This window comes from Sitophilus oryzae, unplaced genomic scaffold (genome assembly GCF_002938485.1).
Source record: "Sitophilus oryzae breed Bouriz unplaced genomic scaffold, Soryzae_2.0 scaffold_857_pilon_pilon, whole genome shotgun sequence".
Taxonomy (NCBI): domain Eukaryota; kingdom Metazoa; phylum Arthropoda; class Insecta; order Coleoptera; family Curculionidae; genus Sitophilus; species Sitophilus oryzae.
This window is the reverse complement of record NW_022147480.1, coordinates 4,122,366-4,138,580: the sequence shown is the minus strand read 5'-3', so window position 1 is coordinate 4,138,580 and position 16,215 is coordinate 4,122,366. Positions and strand designations below refer to the sequence as shown.

Sequence of the window (16,215 nt, the reverse complement as noted above, 5' to 3'; positions counted from 1 at the left end):
ACTAAGGAGTGAAGAAGCAGAAATAACTACTATCGAGGAAAATAATATCACTTTACATACAGACCAGGAAAACCTAAATTTATCAGAAAATAATATACCTCGTAATATGCCTGTATATGATGTATAGACTTCTCTTAGATCAAAATAAATTTTAGTTGAGTCGAAATAGTATTCGCTATTGGTTTAAGAAAAGTGTCTCTGTAATCAAGAAATGTCCCTTTTCAATCAAGAATTTTTGCATGAATCAAAGAGACTATTGTTCTTGTAGCAAGAACTTCTTTGCATATTCATTTTGGGTCAAGAGTGAAATACTTTGGACAGATAGATTCTTCTATTCTCTAAAGTAATTTTTTAAAGCTTGTGAAAAGATAGTTAATGCTTTGGGTAAAGAAACGTCGTTCTTGGCCCTATTGAAAAGCGCCAATCTTTTGGGTCAAAGTCGTATTCATTTCGACTGAGAGATCCCTTTTTTCAGTGCATGAGTTGTGCGCATCATAATGATTTTTTGTTAACGAGTTATAAAATTCATAAGAAAAAAGAAAACTGCCTTAAAATAATGAAACTTCAACCTTTAATAACTTTCGAACGGTGAGGTTAACAAAAAAATTGTTAAAAGACATTATTAAAAGAAATTGAAAAAGAGACATTTTTTGTACAGAATTTAATTTCCTACAAATATATGAGACTAGCTATTTTTTCCAGATAGTAGTATATATGTATAGTACTTTTTTCAAAATATAAAGTGAAAAAGAAAGAGTCAATTTTTTAAGCCACCCTAAGGGGCATACACTTTTAACAGGGTGCCGAACAAAAAGTTGCCGCAAATATGTTTAATTTTTTTTTTGAAACAATTTTTTATTAACACATATTCTTTTCATTTACATACAATTAACAATAAATTCTCTAAACAGTGCTTAAGAGCTCTGGCCTCGAGAATACATGACCTGTTGAATCAAGAGATTACTTAAAACCTAAGTATGCTTTAATTTGTTTAACAAACATCCTATAATTCTGTATACCTCTTATGTGCTCCGGTACCTTGTTAAATACCTTAGAAGCAAGTATTTTGGAGACGACATTACATTTATAACATTTTTTTATCACTTACATGTCAAATTAAAGCTATTTGTATAAGTAACAACCTAAAGTATGTGTATGTATAGGATGTATTCCAGGAAAATAGTTTAACTTCTAGTTTAATTTTAGGATGTTAGGTTTTTTGTTATTTGTTAGGTTAGGTTAAAATTTTTCTTTCAGTATGGCTAATTTACAAGAAAAAGTTAATTTTTATAATTGCTATTCTAATTTTAACCTTGCATCTGTTTGTTTCAGTTAAACCGTATAAATGTCATCAGTGTCACAAGGGTTATGCTTTAAAATCGAGTTTGTGCAACCACCTAAACGAGTGTGGTAAAGAACCCCAATTCAGGTGCATGGTTCCGTTTTGCGACTACAAATCGAAAAGGAAAGGCAACCTAGAAAGGCACATTAAAGACAGACATCATATGTATAATAATGACTATAACGTCGCTATTTTGCATTCTGTGAAGCCGAGCCGGTGAAATAGATACATATATAAACCTTCCGAAGGAATTTGTAGGTATAAGTTTTTGTTTGGGGGAAGTAAGACGCTATAGGATCGGCTGTTCAAAATTGAAATTCTTTCGGTCGGCTTTCATTGGCGACACTAGCCAGTTAAATTTTCGAAGATTGGACTTGCGCAAAACGCCAGTACTTTCCTGACAGATGAACTTATGACAAATATACATGGAACGTGTTGTTTCATCTATTATACAGGATAAGTGCAAATATTTTCAGGGGTGGTATATTTCGACCCCAGGAACACGTCTGTGAGATTTTTTTCGCTAAAAAAAAGATGTTGAAAATCGTGCATTTTCTTTTAAATTTCCCTGTATATGTTTCGACAACTTTTTAGAACTGCCTGTTCACCGCAAATTTTCCCACGGTTTAATTTCTTAATGTCTGATATTACCATAGTTATGGCTTTACTCTATGGTTACAGCAATAAAAGAGATGCAAATACAGAAATAATCCGGTGGCTCTCAAAATTTTTTCAAAAAAAAATATTTTTTTTTAGTTTTCAAACTTAAATAACTAGATTATTATATGAAAAATAGTAAAGAGTATATATGTTTCTTTTATCGAGATCTACCACCGTGTTTAAGAATTTTTCCGAAAAACTTACCGGTTTTTAAATAAAAAATATTCTAATGTTTGAGGGGTGGTTTCACCCCCTTAGAATTCGAGTTTCGAAAAATCCTTTCTTATCGAACCTCTACACCCTAAAGTCAATCCGTTTTTCAAAAATCAGCTTTTTACGTCAAGCGCTATAAGCAGGATCGTGATTCATCAATGACCACATTTTTCGAAACACTCTGTATACATTTTTAAAAAATCGTAAAATATGCAAAAAAACAAAATTAAATATACGTGTTTAAGCGTTTTTTCGGAAACTTGACCGTTTTTTAAATAAAAAATATTGTAATATTTGAGGGGTGGTTTCACCCCCTTGGAACTGGAATTTCGAAAAATCTCTTCTTATCGAACCTCTACACCCTAGAATCAACCTGTATGCCAAAATTGAGCTTCTTACGTTGAGTGGTTTGAGCAGGATCGTGATTAATCAGTGAGTCAGTCACTTAAGGATTTTATATATTAGTATAGATTATGTATTATTTTATTAAAATAAAATAATATTAATTTAATTAAATTCGTTGTTTTATTATTTTATTGTTTTGCTTTTTCACTTTAGGTTATCTGTCTGAGTGGCTAATTGTCAAGAAAAAAAATATAACTACTATAAAATTTTAATCTTGTATCTAATTGTTTTAGTTCAAGCATTTAAATGTCATCTGTGTAAGAAGCTCTTTGCCCTGAAAGCCACTTTGTGCAAACACCTATACGAGTGTGGTAAAGAACCTCAATTCAGGTGCATAGTGTCACTTTGTGACTACAAGACCAAAAGGAAATTCAACCTGGAAAGGCACATGAAGGACCGGCATGCAAAGAAGGACAATTATGGATTAGATATTTAGACAATACATTAATTTGAAATAAAATTCTTGTATCAAACTTCCATGGCCTTTTATTAATTTTCACTACAAAACTTGTTTTTTACTTACAAAATAGATGGAAATTTGACGAGTAATATTGTGAAGATGCATTCTGTTATAGAGTAAGATCCCAGATCCAGTAGTACAGATTAAAGTATCCTAAAAACTATTTAAAAACGTAAGTCAGAGAATTCAAGGTGTATTCTTTTTCAAATTAATATTTTTTTTTAGAAAATATGCGATAATTGTTTTGAGTAGTTTATAATATGCAATACATTAATTTACTTTAATAATTATTATTAATTACTTTAATAAAAAAGCTCATCTTATTTAAATAGAGATGCAAAAATATTAAATCGAAAGCAGTGAGTATATTTAAATACTTTACTAGGAAGTGCAAAGTTCTCCCGCGCTCATAGTCACGGCTAAATAATTTTTGTGTTTAGAGGATGTTTGGTCATTACAGTCTGTCTGACTGATTAAATATAACTTTATAATAGCTGTCTTAATACCATATGTAAAAATCTGACATGTAAAAATAAGTAGTTTATTTATTTCTTTTAGTAACCTTTCTCTGACACTTTTTTGAGCCACCCTGTAGAAGTTAAAATATTTTCCTGAAATACATCCTCGTATATACTTTATGACTGCACTTAAACAAAATTCTCAAGTTTTTTATTATATTTGCTATTGCCGGACCCTGTATAACGTATATATTGCAGTGTAAGTGTTTATTTAGGATACCATTTTGTCTATAGATTATCAAAAAAAATAAAGTAATTGTTTAATATTAATAACTATTGATTTGTAGATCTACTCAAATTGAACTGTCCAAGATGCAACAGGCACTACGCACAAACTTATACCCTGACAAGGCATTTACGTTACGAGTGCGGTGTGGATCCAGCCTTTAAGTGCCCTAATTGCCCCTATACTGCCAGACGAAAATTTTCATTAAAACAGCATTATCTTAAAAAACACGGCGATGCCAATATCATTGATGTAAATTATTTGTAAAACTATTAATAAATGAGTGAAGAAAAACATGTTTTTTTTATTTAACAGTTTTACTTAAGAGTCTATTACGCTCTACTTTTACTGTTATTTCAGAAATCTGGTTAAGGCTTAGCCCGATCCTGTCGTGTTAAGCCACACCCAAAATTCCAAACACACGTGCTTTGATTAAGGTTTGCAGAGCTTCAGAATTTGCCATAAAATAACGAGCAATTTGTTACAAATCCATATAAGTTATACAGGGTTGTTCACCACATACGACACGGAGTACTGTAGCTAAACGATTAGATTTTTACAAATTGTAAGTTTTGGGTTCGTTGAAGGCCTATTAGAGCTACAATTTAAAAATATTTTTACAAGATACAGAGTGTCCCAAATAAATAAAAAATATCAAAGTTGTATTTTTTTAAATGGAACACCCTGTATATTATTGCATTTTTAGTTTCTACGATTAAAATAAAGGTAAATTTGATTAAGGTTTATTTTACTTAAACCTTACCGTTTTTGAAATATTTTCAATTTTACGAAATTGCAGTATAAATTTTAAGGCTTCATTTCTCCGAGGATGTCAAAGTTTTTAATACTAAATATTTACTGAAGTTTATTTATTGATCAGTTATTGTGTTGCAATAATAAAAATTATACTACCTTATACAGAGTGTCTAAAAATTTATTTTAAATAATTACTAGCTTTAAACGGCAATAACTTATTTACTTTAAATAGAACACCCTGTATATTTTATGAGAATCAAATGCACAATTTAATTGTCTATCAAATTGTATTATACCATTTCTTACCTATACCTTCAAGTTTTCGTATAAAATGCATTTTCTTATAATTTAGACCTCATTTATCAATATACCCATGACATTTTAGATTGTTTTTATAACAATAAATGTACAAAATGTACAGACTAGTAATATTATCGTTTTTACTAAAACGATAATATTACTAGCCCATTTGTATGCTAAAAGAAAACTATTTAAATCTTTATAAAAGAGTATACCATTAATTAAATATACCACCAGTATTTCCGCCCAAATACTAATTAACTACATACTTAATTGTGTTCGTTAATAAATTATTCTAAATAAAGGTGGATTTGAATCAGAAATCAATATAATAATAAGTTATGAAAATGAACGTCTCTGTTGTTATAAATAAGCATGTGTCAAAAAATTAAATATCATTTTTAAGGTGTTACTTTTTACCACACTGTCTAATACACATACATAATTCAGTTTTTTAGTATTTGGAGCAATTATTATTAATCAACGCAAACAGTCAATTAATGTAGTTTGAATACTGAAATCATATTAATTGGTCCTCTTTAACAAATATTTAAACAGTTTTTTTTTATTTTTTAATGAAATAAACGAACTATATCGACTAATATTAGTATCTGTACTCTTTAAAAATTTGGTACATCTTTAAAAATAATCTAAAATATCAGTATTCCATGGGTATATTGATAAATGAGTTCTAAATTACAAGAAAATGCATTTTCTACGGAAACTTGAAGAGACAGGTAAAAAATGGTATAATACAATTTGATAGACAATTAAATTGTGCATCTGATTCGCGTAAAATATACAGGGTGTTCCATTTAAATTAAACAAGTTATTGCCGTTTAAAGCTTGTAATTATTTCAAATAAATTTTTAGACACTCTGTATAAGGTAGTAAAGTTTTTATTATTGCAATACAATAACTGATCAATAAATAAATTTCAGTAAATATTTAGTATTAAAAACTTTGATACCCTCGGAGAAATGAAGCCTTAAAATTTATACTGCAATTTCACAAAATTGAAGATATTTCAAAAACGGTAAGGTTTAAGTATAATAAACCTTAATCAAATTTACCTTTATTTTAATCGTAGAAACTAAAAATGTAGTAATATACAGGGTGTTCCATTTAAAAAAATACAACTTTGATATTTTTTATTTATTTGGGACACTCTGTATCTTGTAAAAATATTTTTAAATTGTAGCTCTAATAGTCCTTCAACGAACCCCAAACTTACAATTTGTAAAAATCTCATCGTTTAGCTACAATACTCCGTGTCGTATGTGGTGAACAACCCTGTAGATATCAAACTCAAGGCAATTAATAGTATTTCTAATAACGGTATTAAATTTAAAATAAATTCAGTTCTCTGTCAATTTGCAGATATTAGTTTAGTTTTAATAATCTGCTGATGATTAGCGAAACGCGAGTAAAAGTGCAAGGATAAAGTGTTTTGGTATATTGTCGTGAATTAATGTTATATTTTGCAATAGATACTATGTAAAATAATAATAATAATAGCTCCCGTATATAGAGTGGTAGAGTGGCCTTGGGAGTAGCAAGGTACAGCTTGCCATGCTAGAGCCGTTCGGTATACAAGGAAGGTAATGTGGCTAGCACTACGCTTCAACCACCTATTATTACCTCAGGATTGTGAATCCCAAGTACTCATTTAATGCTGAGTCGACCTAGGTACCCAAACTATTTTTATTTTATTAAAAATAGTCGGCTTATGAAATGCCGGGTATAGGATTCGAACCCACAACCTTGAGATTGGTAGACGAGAACTGTACCTCTACGCCACCGGGCACCTTTACTGAGTGTTGAGCACTGTTACTATGTAAAAAATCATCTAATACTTGAGCTTGATAAACTAAAAAATATAATTTTGTATACATTATGAGCGTTTGTACACGATAAGGCCCATATGTATATTCATAAGTGTGAATCTTTGAGATATTTATTGTAAACCTCAGGGCATTGTCTTTTCTTTTAACGCCCATAGTACTCAAATAAGTATTTTGAATGTAGTTAGAGTTAAATCTCCGCCCCATTACTATTTGCTTCTATTTCTTGTAGCATAATCATAGAAAGGTTTATAGGTTTTATGTTGTTGAAAACTTATTTGATAATTACAGAAAAAAAATTGAAAAAATACATTTGACTGCAACAATTTCTTACTTTACTAACTGATATATTTTTAGGTCAAGACCAAAGACACAAATGTCCAACCTGTAACAGAAGTTACAAGCACAAGTACCACCTGAAAAGCCATATTAAGTACGAGTGTAATAAAGAGCCCAAATTTGTGTGTTTCGCTTGTAACAAGAAGTTCCATTTCCAGTTCTTGTTGAACGCCCATATGAAGCAGACAAGTTGCAGAAGACTGTTGCCTATTTCTTGGAAGGCTATGTATGGAAAAAACAGTTTTTCTATATAACTGATTTCGTTGACTGCTTTCGGTAGTGCCATAATCAGTAATTATCCCTGAAAAAGAAATAAAAAATAGTATGCAACACTCAGTTTGTGTATGTATATACAGTGTGTTGATTTTAGTATAATATTGGTTAGATATTAATTCTTTTATGAAGTGAATTTTTGTAGAAAAGTGTTTAAGTGTGTTTTTATTATGTATTTTATGCTCTTAGATTGAAATTTTTTTTATTGATTTTTTAAATAAAAGTTATAACTTTATTATTCTCTTAAGATTTTTCTTGAATGCCATAAAATTCAATATTTATATTAAACTACGAGTTTTTACTAGATCACCAAACAATGATAGGACACACTGTGTATAGATAGGCTGTCTCGCTTATAAGTAGGGTTTTCATATGTCCGGCTTTATCCTTGTTTATACAGGGTGGTCCGATCTGTATTTCGGAAACTTCGGCAGCATATTCTGCAGATGAAAATAAGTAAAAAAGTTCGTATAAATGTATGTCCTAAAATGCTTAGTTTCGGAGATACAGGGTGTAGAAGATTCATTTTTATTACGAGTTTTTCCAAATAATTTCTGAAGTAACGTCAATATTTGGGTTAAAATTGGTGTCTAGGAGTTTTTTGACATGAGAAATTTGATTTTGATGTCAATATAACTCCTACTTGTAGGGGGCGCCACCTACATATGTTTTAACTCTTTTAAAGAGTAATAACTTTTCATCCGTACCTGTATAAAACTATTGAGTGAAAACATATACATTTGCGTGACTTTTTACGTAAAAAATGTCTCTTGGTAAAAATCGCTACGTGCCACCGCTCTGAAGATATTTAGAACGGAAATAGTCAATACCATGTCGTTATTGACCAAAAATAAACACGTTGAGTAAATAGTTATTTGACTGAAAAATAATAAATTTGGGATTTTTTTTTATATTAATCAAAAATTAAAATAAAAACATGATGATAAAACAATTTCTGTTGAACTTTTGGCACAAAAACATTTAAAATTTATGATTTCATTTCAGTTCAGTTTCAAGTTCAATTTTGGCCTCAAATTTTTTTGGAAATTTTCCTTTTTTGCTTTTTTTTAAATATCTCCCATATCCTTCATTTGTCTGTAATTAGTTATACATTGTTGGATAGAGCATAGGTGGTGCTCATTAACGCGAATTTTTTTACTTCTTAATATTGTACAGAGTGTTGTAGAAATCGATCCAAAGTCAAAAATTTGCAAAATCTAAAAATCTCGATAATGAAAAATTGTAAAATGATGGTTGACCCCTGTGTAGATAGAGCTTGTGGCGCCTTACAATTACCCCATTTAAATTGTGAATAAACCCATCTAAAACGAATAGTTTTTGAGATATTTCGAATAAAAGTTTTCAATTGTCGATTTCCTGATTCCCTTTGAAAAAAAATCGATTTTTGAATTTTTCAATTTTTTGTACTTTTTTCACCTGAAACGTGTAAAGTGCGTTAAAATATGAATATTAACAGCATTTTTCTCAGGTATTTTAAAAAATTCCCGAAAATTAAAAAATCGGTTTTTATTTTTTTTTCTCGCCCTGTATACGGCTTTTTGACAAACTTTGTTATAAAAATAGCTTCTCTTCCTCCTTAATATGGAATTTGTTTGAGGTAAATCGGTTAAAAAATAAGAAAGTTACAGTATTTAAAAAAAATTGTGTCGGCCATCTTTAATTCAACCTGGCGGAAATAGCAAGCCTCCTAGAAGGTGTAACTTTTTTTTACAGAGTACTATTGATGGGTAGTATCATCTGTGAAAAAATTCGCTTGATTTCAAAAACTTCTCCTAAAGGCAATTATTTCACCTAACTGCCCTGGCCTACTAGGGTTGTTTTATATATCATTACTCTTGCTTTGGCTTCTTTGTATATATTGGCGAGAGTTTCTATATAAGGCCTGTCAATACTTATATACCTAAATAAATTCATAATTTATCTTTCAACGCAGTCCGGATTTTGACCGGAGCTTTCTTGTCCGAAATTTTCGAAAGCTTGGGTGGAAACCCTACTTCTAAGGTATAATATTATGTTAAAGCCGCTGTAATAATTTTAATTATTTATAATCGTCGCTGTAATTTTTTAATTATTTTTATTTTATATATATATATATATATATATATATATATATATATATATATATATATATATATATATATATATATATATATATATATATATATATATATATATATATATATATATATATATATATATATATATATATATATATATATATATATATATATATATATATATATATATATATATATATATATAACTGAAAAGAATAATTATTTTCCATCATTGCATGAACTGATACATATGTAATCAAAAACTATTGTATATCCCCATTGCTCATCAGTGTTAAAATTATTTATTAGTTAATATTAGGTAGCTAAACATTATTTGTATTTATAGGACAGAAATTCCTAATACTGGCTAAGTAGGTTAAGTTAAAATATATTCATTTAAAATTATAGTAAAATTCGTATGTATTAAGGTAAAATAATTATTTTTATAGTCATTATGTCCCAAGTAGCAAAAATAAATTCTAAAAGGATTCAATTATTTTATAACAGTCGAATAGCGTTGTCTTAAGGAGTGCTTGATTTTATTAAGCGTTTGGTTTCGACCATTCTGTTTTTTAATAAAAGTTGTCATATTAAACTATTTTCTAGTGGTTTTTACAACGTATCCTATAACGCATTAAACGTTAATTTCTTTTAGTATGATATAACACTTAATAAGACAATGCTATATGATAAAAAACATATTATTTTATTAGACTCTTATACCCACCATGTAAGAGTTCTATAATATTCATATAACTAGTAGTCACAAGATCATATAATAGTTACTTAAAATTGTCTTATTAAAGTTGTATTACGTTGTATAATAGAATGTTTTATTGCATTAAACTACGGTGCTGTATACAACACTAGTTATATAGCCTTATGCCTTATATGATAAAATTGTGATTAACAAAATAAATTCGCTGTAATATTTGCATTATAAAACTGGTTATGTATAATATAACCTCATTTTAAATTAAATGGTATACCTAGTTATTTATTTTGTTATTGTTGTTGCAAAAGTAATATCTACGTAGAAGTATAATCACAGCTATTATGAATTCTGGACAAAATTGGAAAAAAGTTAACAAACGCAGTTGTAGTTATAAAGTGCATGTAAGAAAAAACTCCTCGAAATTACGGCAAATAATCCCGAGAATTCCCTGGGTTCCCAAAAGCCAAAATCTCTCGGGTTGTCTGGCTTCTTCAAAGCATTGTTGCCACGTTGATGTAAAAGTTTTACTGTAGTAATGTTTGTATTGTTTTATTGTTGTTTTTCCAAGTCCTTAGGTTGCCGCTCACTCGTCGGGCATGCATGAAATGCATTGCGTGTATGAATCCATGAAAATCTGATCATGTTTGTTAGTTTAAATACTAACCAAATGAGATTTGGCAACATCTATTTGTCACAAATCTCAATATGTCAAAAATAGTTCTATAGTGCCTGGAAATTCTGCGTAATGATAGATATTTATCCTATACCGTTTTATTTTACAACAAAGACTTATTTAAGGGATTCATTTATAATAAAATGGTTGCATTATAATTCGCCATGTTTTTAGGCAGAATTTTTGTATGGCCTATGGCCGCCATTATATGAAGCAAAATTAAAAACATCAAAATAAATTGTAAAATGTTATTTTTGAGAACTATTTTGTGATAAGATTTCCACATACAGTAATAATCTGTTTAATTAAATTAAAAACAAGAATTTTTGAAAATTTTATTTTAGTTTATTGTTTAAATTTAATCGTAACGTAAACCTTAATCGAAAATAAAGCGCTTTACTTTTTTGCCAAATGTACCAGTAATCTACCAGTAAAATTTTCGGCGCAACAAAAATTGTCCCTACTTTTCAAATCCAAATATTTTTTATATTATATATTTGTTGTACCTTCTGGCTCTACCCGCCATTTTCACCGTCGAGTAAAGTTCTCCTTTTTAACTATCCACATCCTCCAGTTTCATTTTACGACACGCTTAAAATATAATTTGCTCCTGATTTTCTTCGGTAAAAAATAAAATACTCTTTTACCTCGATAAATGATCAAATGTTTTTATTGTTCTATTTCTTAGATGTGAGCACGTAATACACAATAAAACTAGTTTTATAATAGTTATATAACGCTGTGTAAAATAGTTGCATAAGAGTTGTATACCCTTTTTATAGAACTTCTATACTACTAAACGGTTGTATAAAAATGGGCCTTTTTTGGTTGTAAAGCTATCATATTACGGTCTTATAGCACGTTATACGAACTGAGGTATCCTATAAAAATGATCACATAGCTGTTTATACAGCCTTTATAAAATAAAATTTGCTACTTGGGGTGTATTTAGATATTTTTGTGTATGACAAAGACTAGACTTAAAAATATACATTTGCAATTTATATTAAACCCTTTTTTTATAACTTAAAGTACAGTGTTGCACATAAAATCTTCAGAATACACGAAATATCATACGACACGATAAAAAAAACGTTGTTAGAGGTGTATTGGAAATCAACATCTCTCATTTTGTACGTAAAATTATATAGAGAATATCATGGAGCGTCATTTCCAAGCCAACTGGACCCTGTTTTTTTTTCGAGCACAACGGTATTAAAATATATATTTCTCATTATCAAATTTTCTAAGATTTAGCTAAAAATGTTAAAAAATTAGTTACTTTGTGGAAATATTCATTATAACAGTTAAAAATTACTGTCGTGTATACAAGGTGTTTTATAAATATAGCGGATATAATATGATATTGATAGCTGAAATGTATTAAAATCAAACATAAGCATTATTGAAATAATCAGAATAATTCAAAAACTACCAAAAATAGTTGTAGACAAGTTTTTAAAAAAATATAATCACATAAAGGGCAAATAAAAATACTCATTTAAGTGAAAGTCGACTTTATGTGTACCACTGTATATAAAATTTGTATGTGTATTTTTTATGAACTTGTTCAAGTTGCTTTGTGATATACATACTGTGCCATCGAAGCAAAAAAAAACGTAGGCATTCAAGTAACATTTTATTTCGGGCTACACTATCCTGAATTTGTTCTCAATGACAGCTAAATAAATGTGAGTTATTGAAAGGCTCTGTTATAAATTTTAAAATACGAATATAAAAATATTGATAATTTTTCTAATAAAAATTGTTATTTATTTCGAAGCATTTCTATGTTGCAGTTTTTGATTAAAGATTATGTTCAATAGATCTGTGTGGCCCACGGCCACACAGAAAGCGTTTTTAGCGTTTTGCGTTTTTTGCGTCTCAAGCGCTTTTTGCGATTTTACCGTTTTAAGCGTTTTTATCGATTTGTGTCCATTAAAAACACGCAAAAGACGCGGCAGGTCTGCAGTTTCTATCAAGATGTCAATTAGTAACGTCGCAAGCTCGTGGATTCCCGGCCCGTTCAACAATCAATCCTGTGAGAAAGAGATAGGCGAGATCGGCGCCGTTAGCGTTGAAAAGACGAAGATAAAAGACGCTGGGATTGAATTGTAGGCGGGCCGGGGCATATATTCGTAGACAAACACAATATACTGCTAGTGCCAGTAGTGTGTGTAAAAATAATAATTATTATTTGCCATTTATATTACGAATTTTAGTTTATATGTGTATAGTTTTTTTATATTGTAGTGTTGTGGTTAGTACTTGTCATAATTATAATATAATATAATAAATAATTATAATTATATAATAGAATAGTAAATATTTCTAGTGGCTAATGCAATTTTAGGACATGATTTATGAAACATTTTGGAGTAAAACTTCTTTACGCGCTCTGGGAGTAAAAATTCAAGGCCGTGACATACGAGCTAGTGAGACGGCCTTGACACACGAGCTCGTGGTAACGAAACGTGTTAACAGCTTAGAAATACGTAGTGACGCGACGTGTATTTGTGATCAGTACACGTGTTTATCAAAAATATAAAACAAATTTTGTAAAAGCGAATCAAAATTACGTGTAAAAAAACATTTGTTATACGTAAAAAACTATTTTTATTATTTTACGCGAATAAAACTGTTACACGTAATAAACTATTTTTTACGCGTATAAAACTATTTGTTACTGGTAGAAAACTATTTTTTACGCGTATAAAACTATTTGTTACTGGTAGAAAACTATTTTTTACGCATATAAAACTATTTGTTACGTGTAAAAATATATTTGTTACACGTAAAAAACTATTTTTTTTACGCGTCAAAAACTTATTGTTCCTGGTAGAAAAACTTTCTTACGCAAAAAAAATATTTTTTACGTGTAAAAAACTCTTTGTTACACGGAAAAAAATAATTTTTACGCGTCAAAAACATTGTTTCTGGTAAAAAAACTTTTTTACCCAAAAAAAATATTTTTTACGTGTAAAAAACTATTTGTTACACGTAAAAAACTAATTTTTACGCGTCAAGAACTTATTGTTTCTGGTAAAAAAAGTCTTGTTAGGCAAAAAAAATTACGTGTAAAGAACTATTTGTTACACGTAAAAAACTAATTTTTACCTGTCAAACTTTTTTACCCAAAAAAAAAATTACGTTTAAAAAAACTATTTGTTACACGTAAAAAACTATTTTTTACGCGTCAAAAACTATTTGTTTCTGTTAAAAAAACTTTTTTACGCAGAAAAAACACTTTTTACGCATAAAAAACTATTTTTTACGCGTAAGAAAATATTTAATTTATTACTTTTACAAGATTTCAAGCTACACTTTTTCAAACATTTCCTTCAAATTTTTGAATTTAATAGAATCTTCCTAAACAGTAGATGTTCTTTATAAAAATATTTTTAGATAATACCCTAAGATGAAAAAAAATGCATACTATTTAATTTATTTTTATTGTATTATTAAATATAACGTCCGCCTATGATGGGGTCTCATCTTAGAAAACGCTAAAGACGCGACAGAAAACAAACTGATTTGTTTTCATTTGCGTTTTTTGCGAGACACGCCGAACGCTACACGCTTTTGGTGTGGCCACTCCTATATAATCCTGTTATTTTGTTTTAGTCGCTAAAGACGCTTCACGCTAAAAACGCAAAAAACGCTTTCTGTGTGGCCGTGGGCTTAATGTGAAGAACTTGAGAAATATACATAGTAAAGCTCGAATTGAAATGCTACTTCTAAGCCCACTATGACGTCGTTTTCGTTCGATCATAAGCTAGTTTTTATTATATTATTTGACAGTTTAAATCATACTTAAATATACTATAGAAACACATTACTCTAGGACAAACCATATGTAAAATAGACTTGTATAAAATAGGACTGTTTAACCATCTTAGATGTATGAATAAAATATTTTAAAACATATGGTATGTGTCTTGATATCATTTTTATATACAGTATTTTTTATTTTTTAACCTCTGTAATTGGCGAGGAACCTAATAACCTTTTTTTAAAAAGTAGGTTTATAAAATTTTGAAGAACTATTAACATATCTAGATATCACAAAAAGTAAAATTACCTCTAGAAAAAAAGTCAATATATGATATAAATCAGGATTGATTGACGTATTCAATTAGTTGTAGAATGTAGAATTCTACATTCTTCTACATTCAATTAGTTTCGGTCATTTCCTGTTTCACCGGAAATTACTCCAACTTTTGTTTTTTAAATGGTACCGTCGGTATTGTTTTACTTTATTTGATAGAGACTGACATTCTGAATAGAATGACATAAGTCCCGTTTGACATTTTCACATAAAAAAATATATTTTAAACTTCAATCTAGAATGTCATGGTTGTGTTAAATGTGCTAATAGTTAATCAACATAGTTAATCAACAGCGCAATAGTTCATCAATTATTATACGTTAAGTACACTAAAACTAAAAAAATATAGTGTGTCCACTAAAACTGTCCTATAATACATTTAATCGTCGGAAAACAATATAAAATTATTTGGAGACTAGCTGAAAACTGCCGAGTACCACAAGATGACACGCAATATGGCCGCTAATGTCAAGTTACGAGGCAACCTGTTTAATTTAATAACCTTGTCCTGTACTACACCCTGTACCACACCTTACCTCACCAATTATGGATAAAACTTACTTTTTGTTGTGTTGTGTTGCTTGAAAAGTATGTATATATTATTTTATTTTTATTTAGTTATTTTATTTTTGTATTAAATTAAAGAAATTCTTTCATTTTTCCTGTGTTCCTTTACTAATAAAACTTACTTTTAGGTCATTCGAGAGCTCGTAACCGTAGATCATACAACAGATTTCATCCTGACAGAACTTTCAATTGTCCTCGATGCTCGAAACCGTACAAATCCAAGAAGGCCATGACTACGCATCTAAGATTCTCCTGCGAAAACAAACGACAGTTCTTCTGTAGCGTATGCCCTGCTGCTTACTTCTACAGCCATCATCTGAAACGTCACATGAATCATCAGCATTCGATGATTTTGCCCAATTGCAGTCTGGGTGTTGATGAGGGAGATAACATGAGCAGCGGGACTGTAAAAATGAAGGAGAATATTTAGCTAATACTGATTTAATTTGATCAGAAGGAGAATGTCTGAATTAAAATTTAAATCACGTTAATGTAAATGTACAGGGTGTAAAAGATAAAGTCCCGAACTTCAATGGATGATACTAAATACTACAGATAAAAATAAAACAAAAAATGCCTTAGAGTAGAACCAGAGCCGCAACAAGTCTTAAATATAAAGTTCAAATGACTTTTTTTTTCGCATATCGACATCTGTTACCGTTTCGGAGTTACGGGGTGTTTTTCAAAAATATGCATTTTTAACAAATCGCTGTAACTTTTTTGCTATGAATAATTTTG

General features: G+C 29.4%; 1 protein-coding gene across 1 annotated transcript in view; it reads left to right on the top strand.

The window, feature by feature from the left end:
* LOC115889848 (zinc finger protein Xfin-like) overlaps positions 1-15,907 on the top strand; it is a 42,958-nt gene extending 27,051 nt beyond the window's left edge. The window contains exons 2-5 of the mRNA XM_030909925.1: positions 1,333-1,470; positions 3,886-4,076; positions 7,082-7,133; positions 15,606-15,907. Coding sequence (XP_030765785.1) covers positions 1,333-1,470; positions 3,886-4,076; positions 7,082-7,133; positions 15,606-15,907 — 683 coding nt within the window. The remainder of the gene's footprint in view (positions 1-1,332; positions 1,471-3,885; positions 4,077-7,081; positions 7,134-15,605) is intronic.
* Positions 15,908-16,215: the final 308 nt, after the last annotated feature.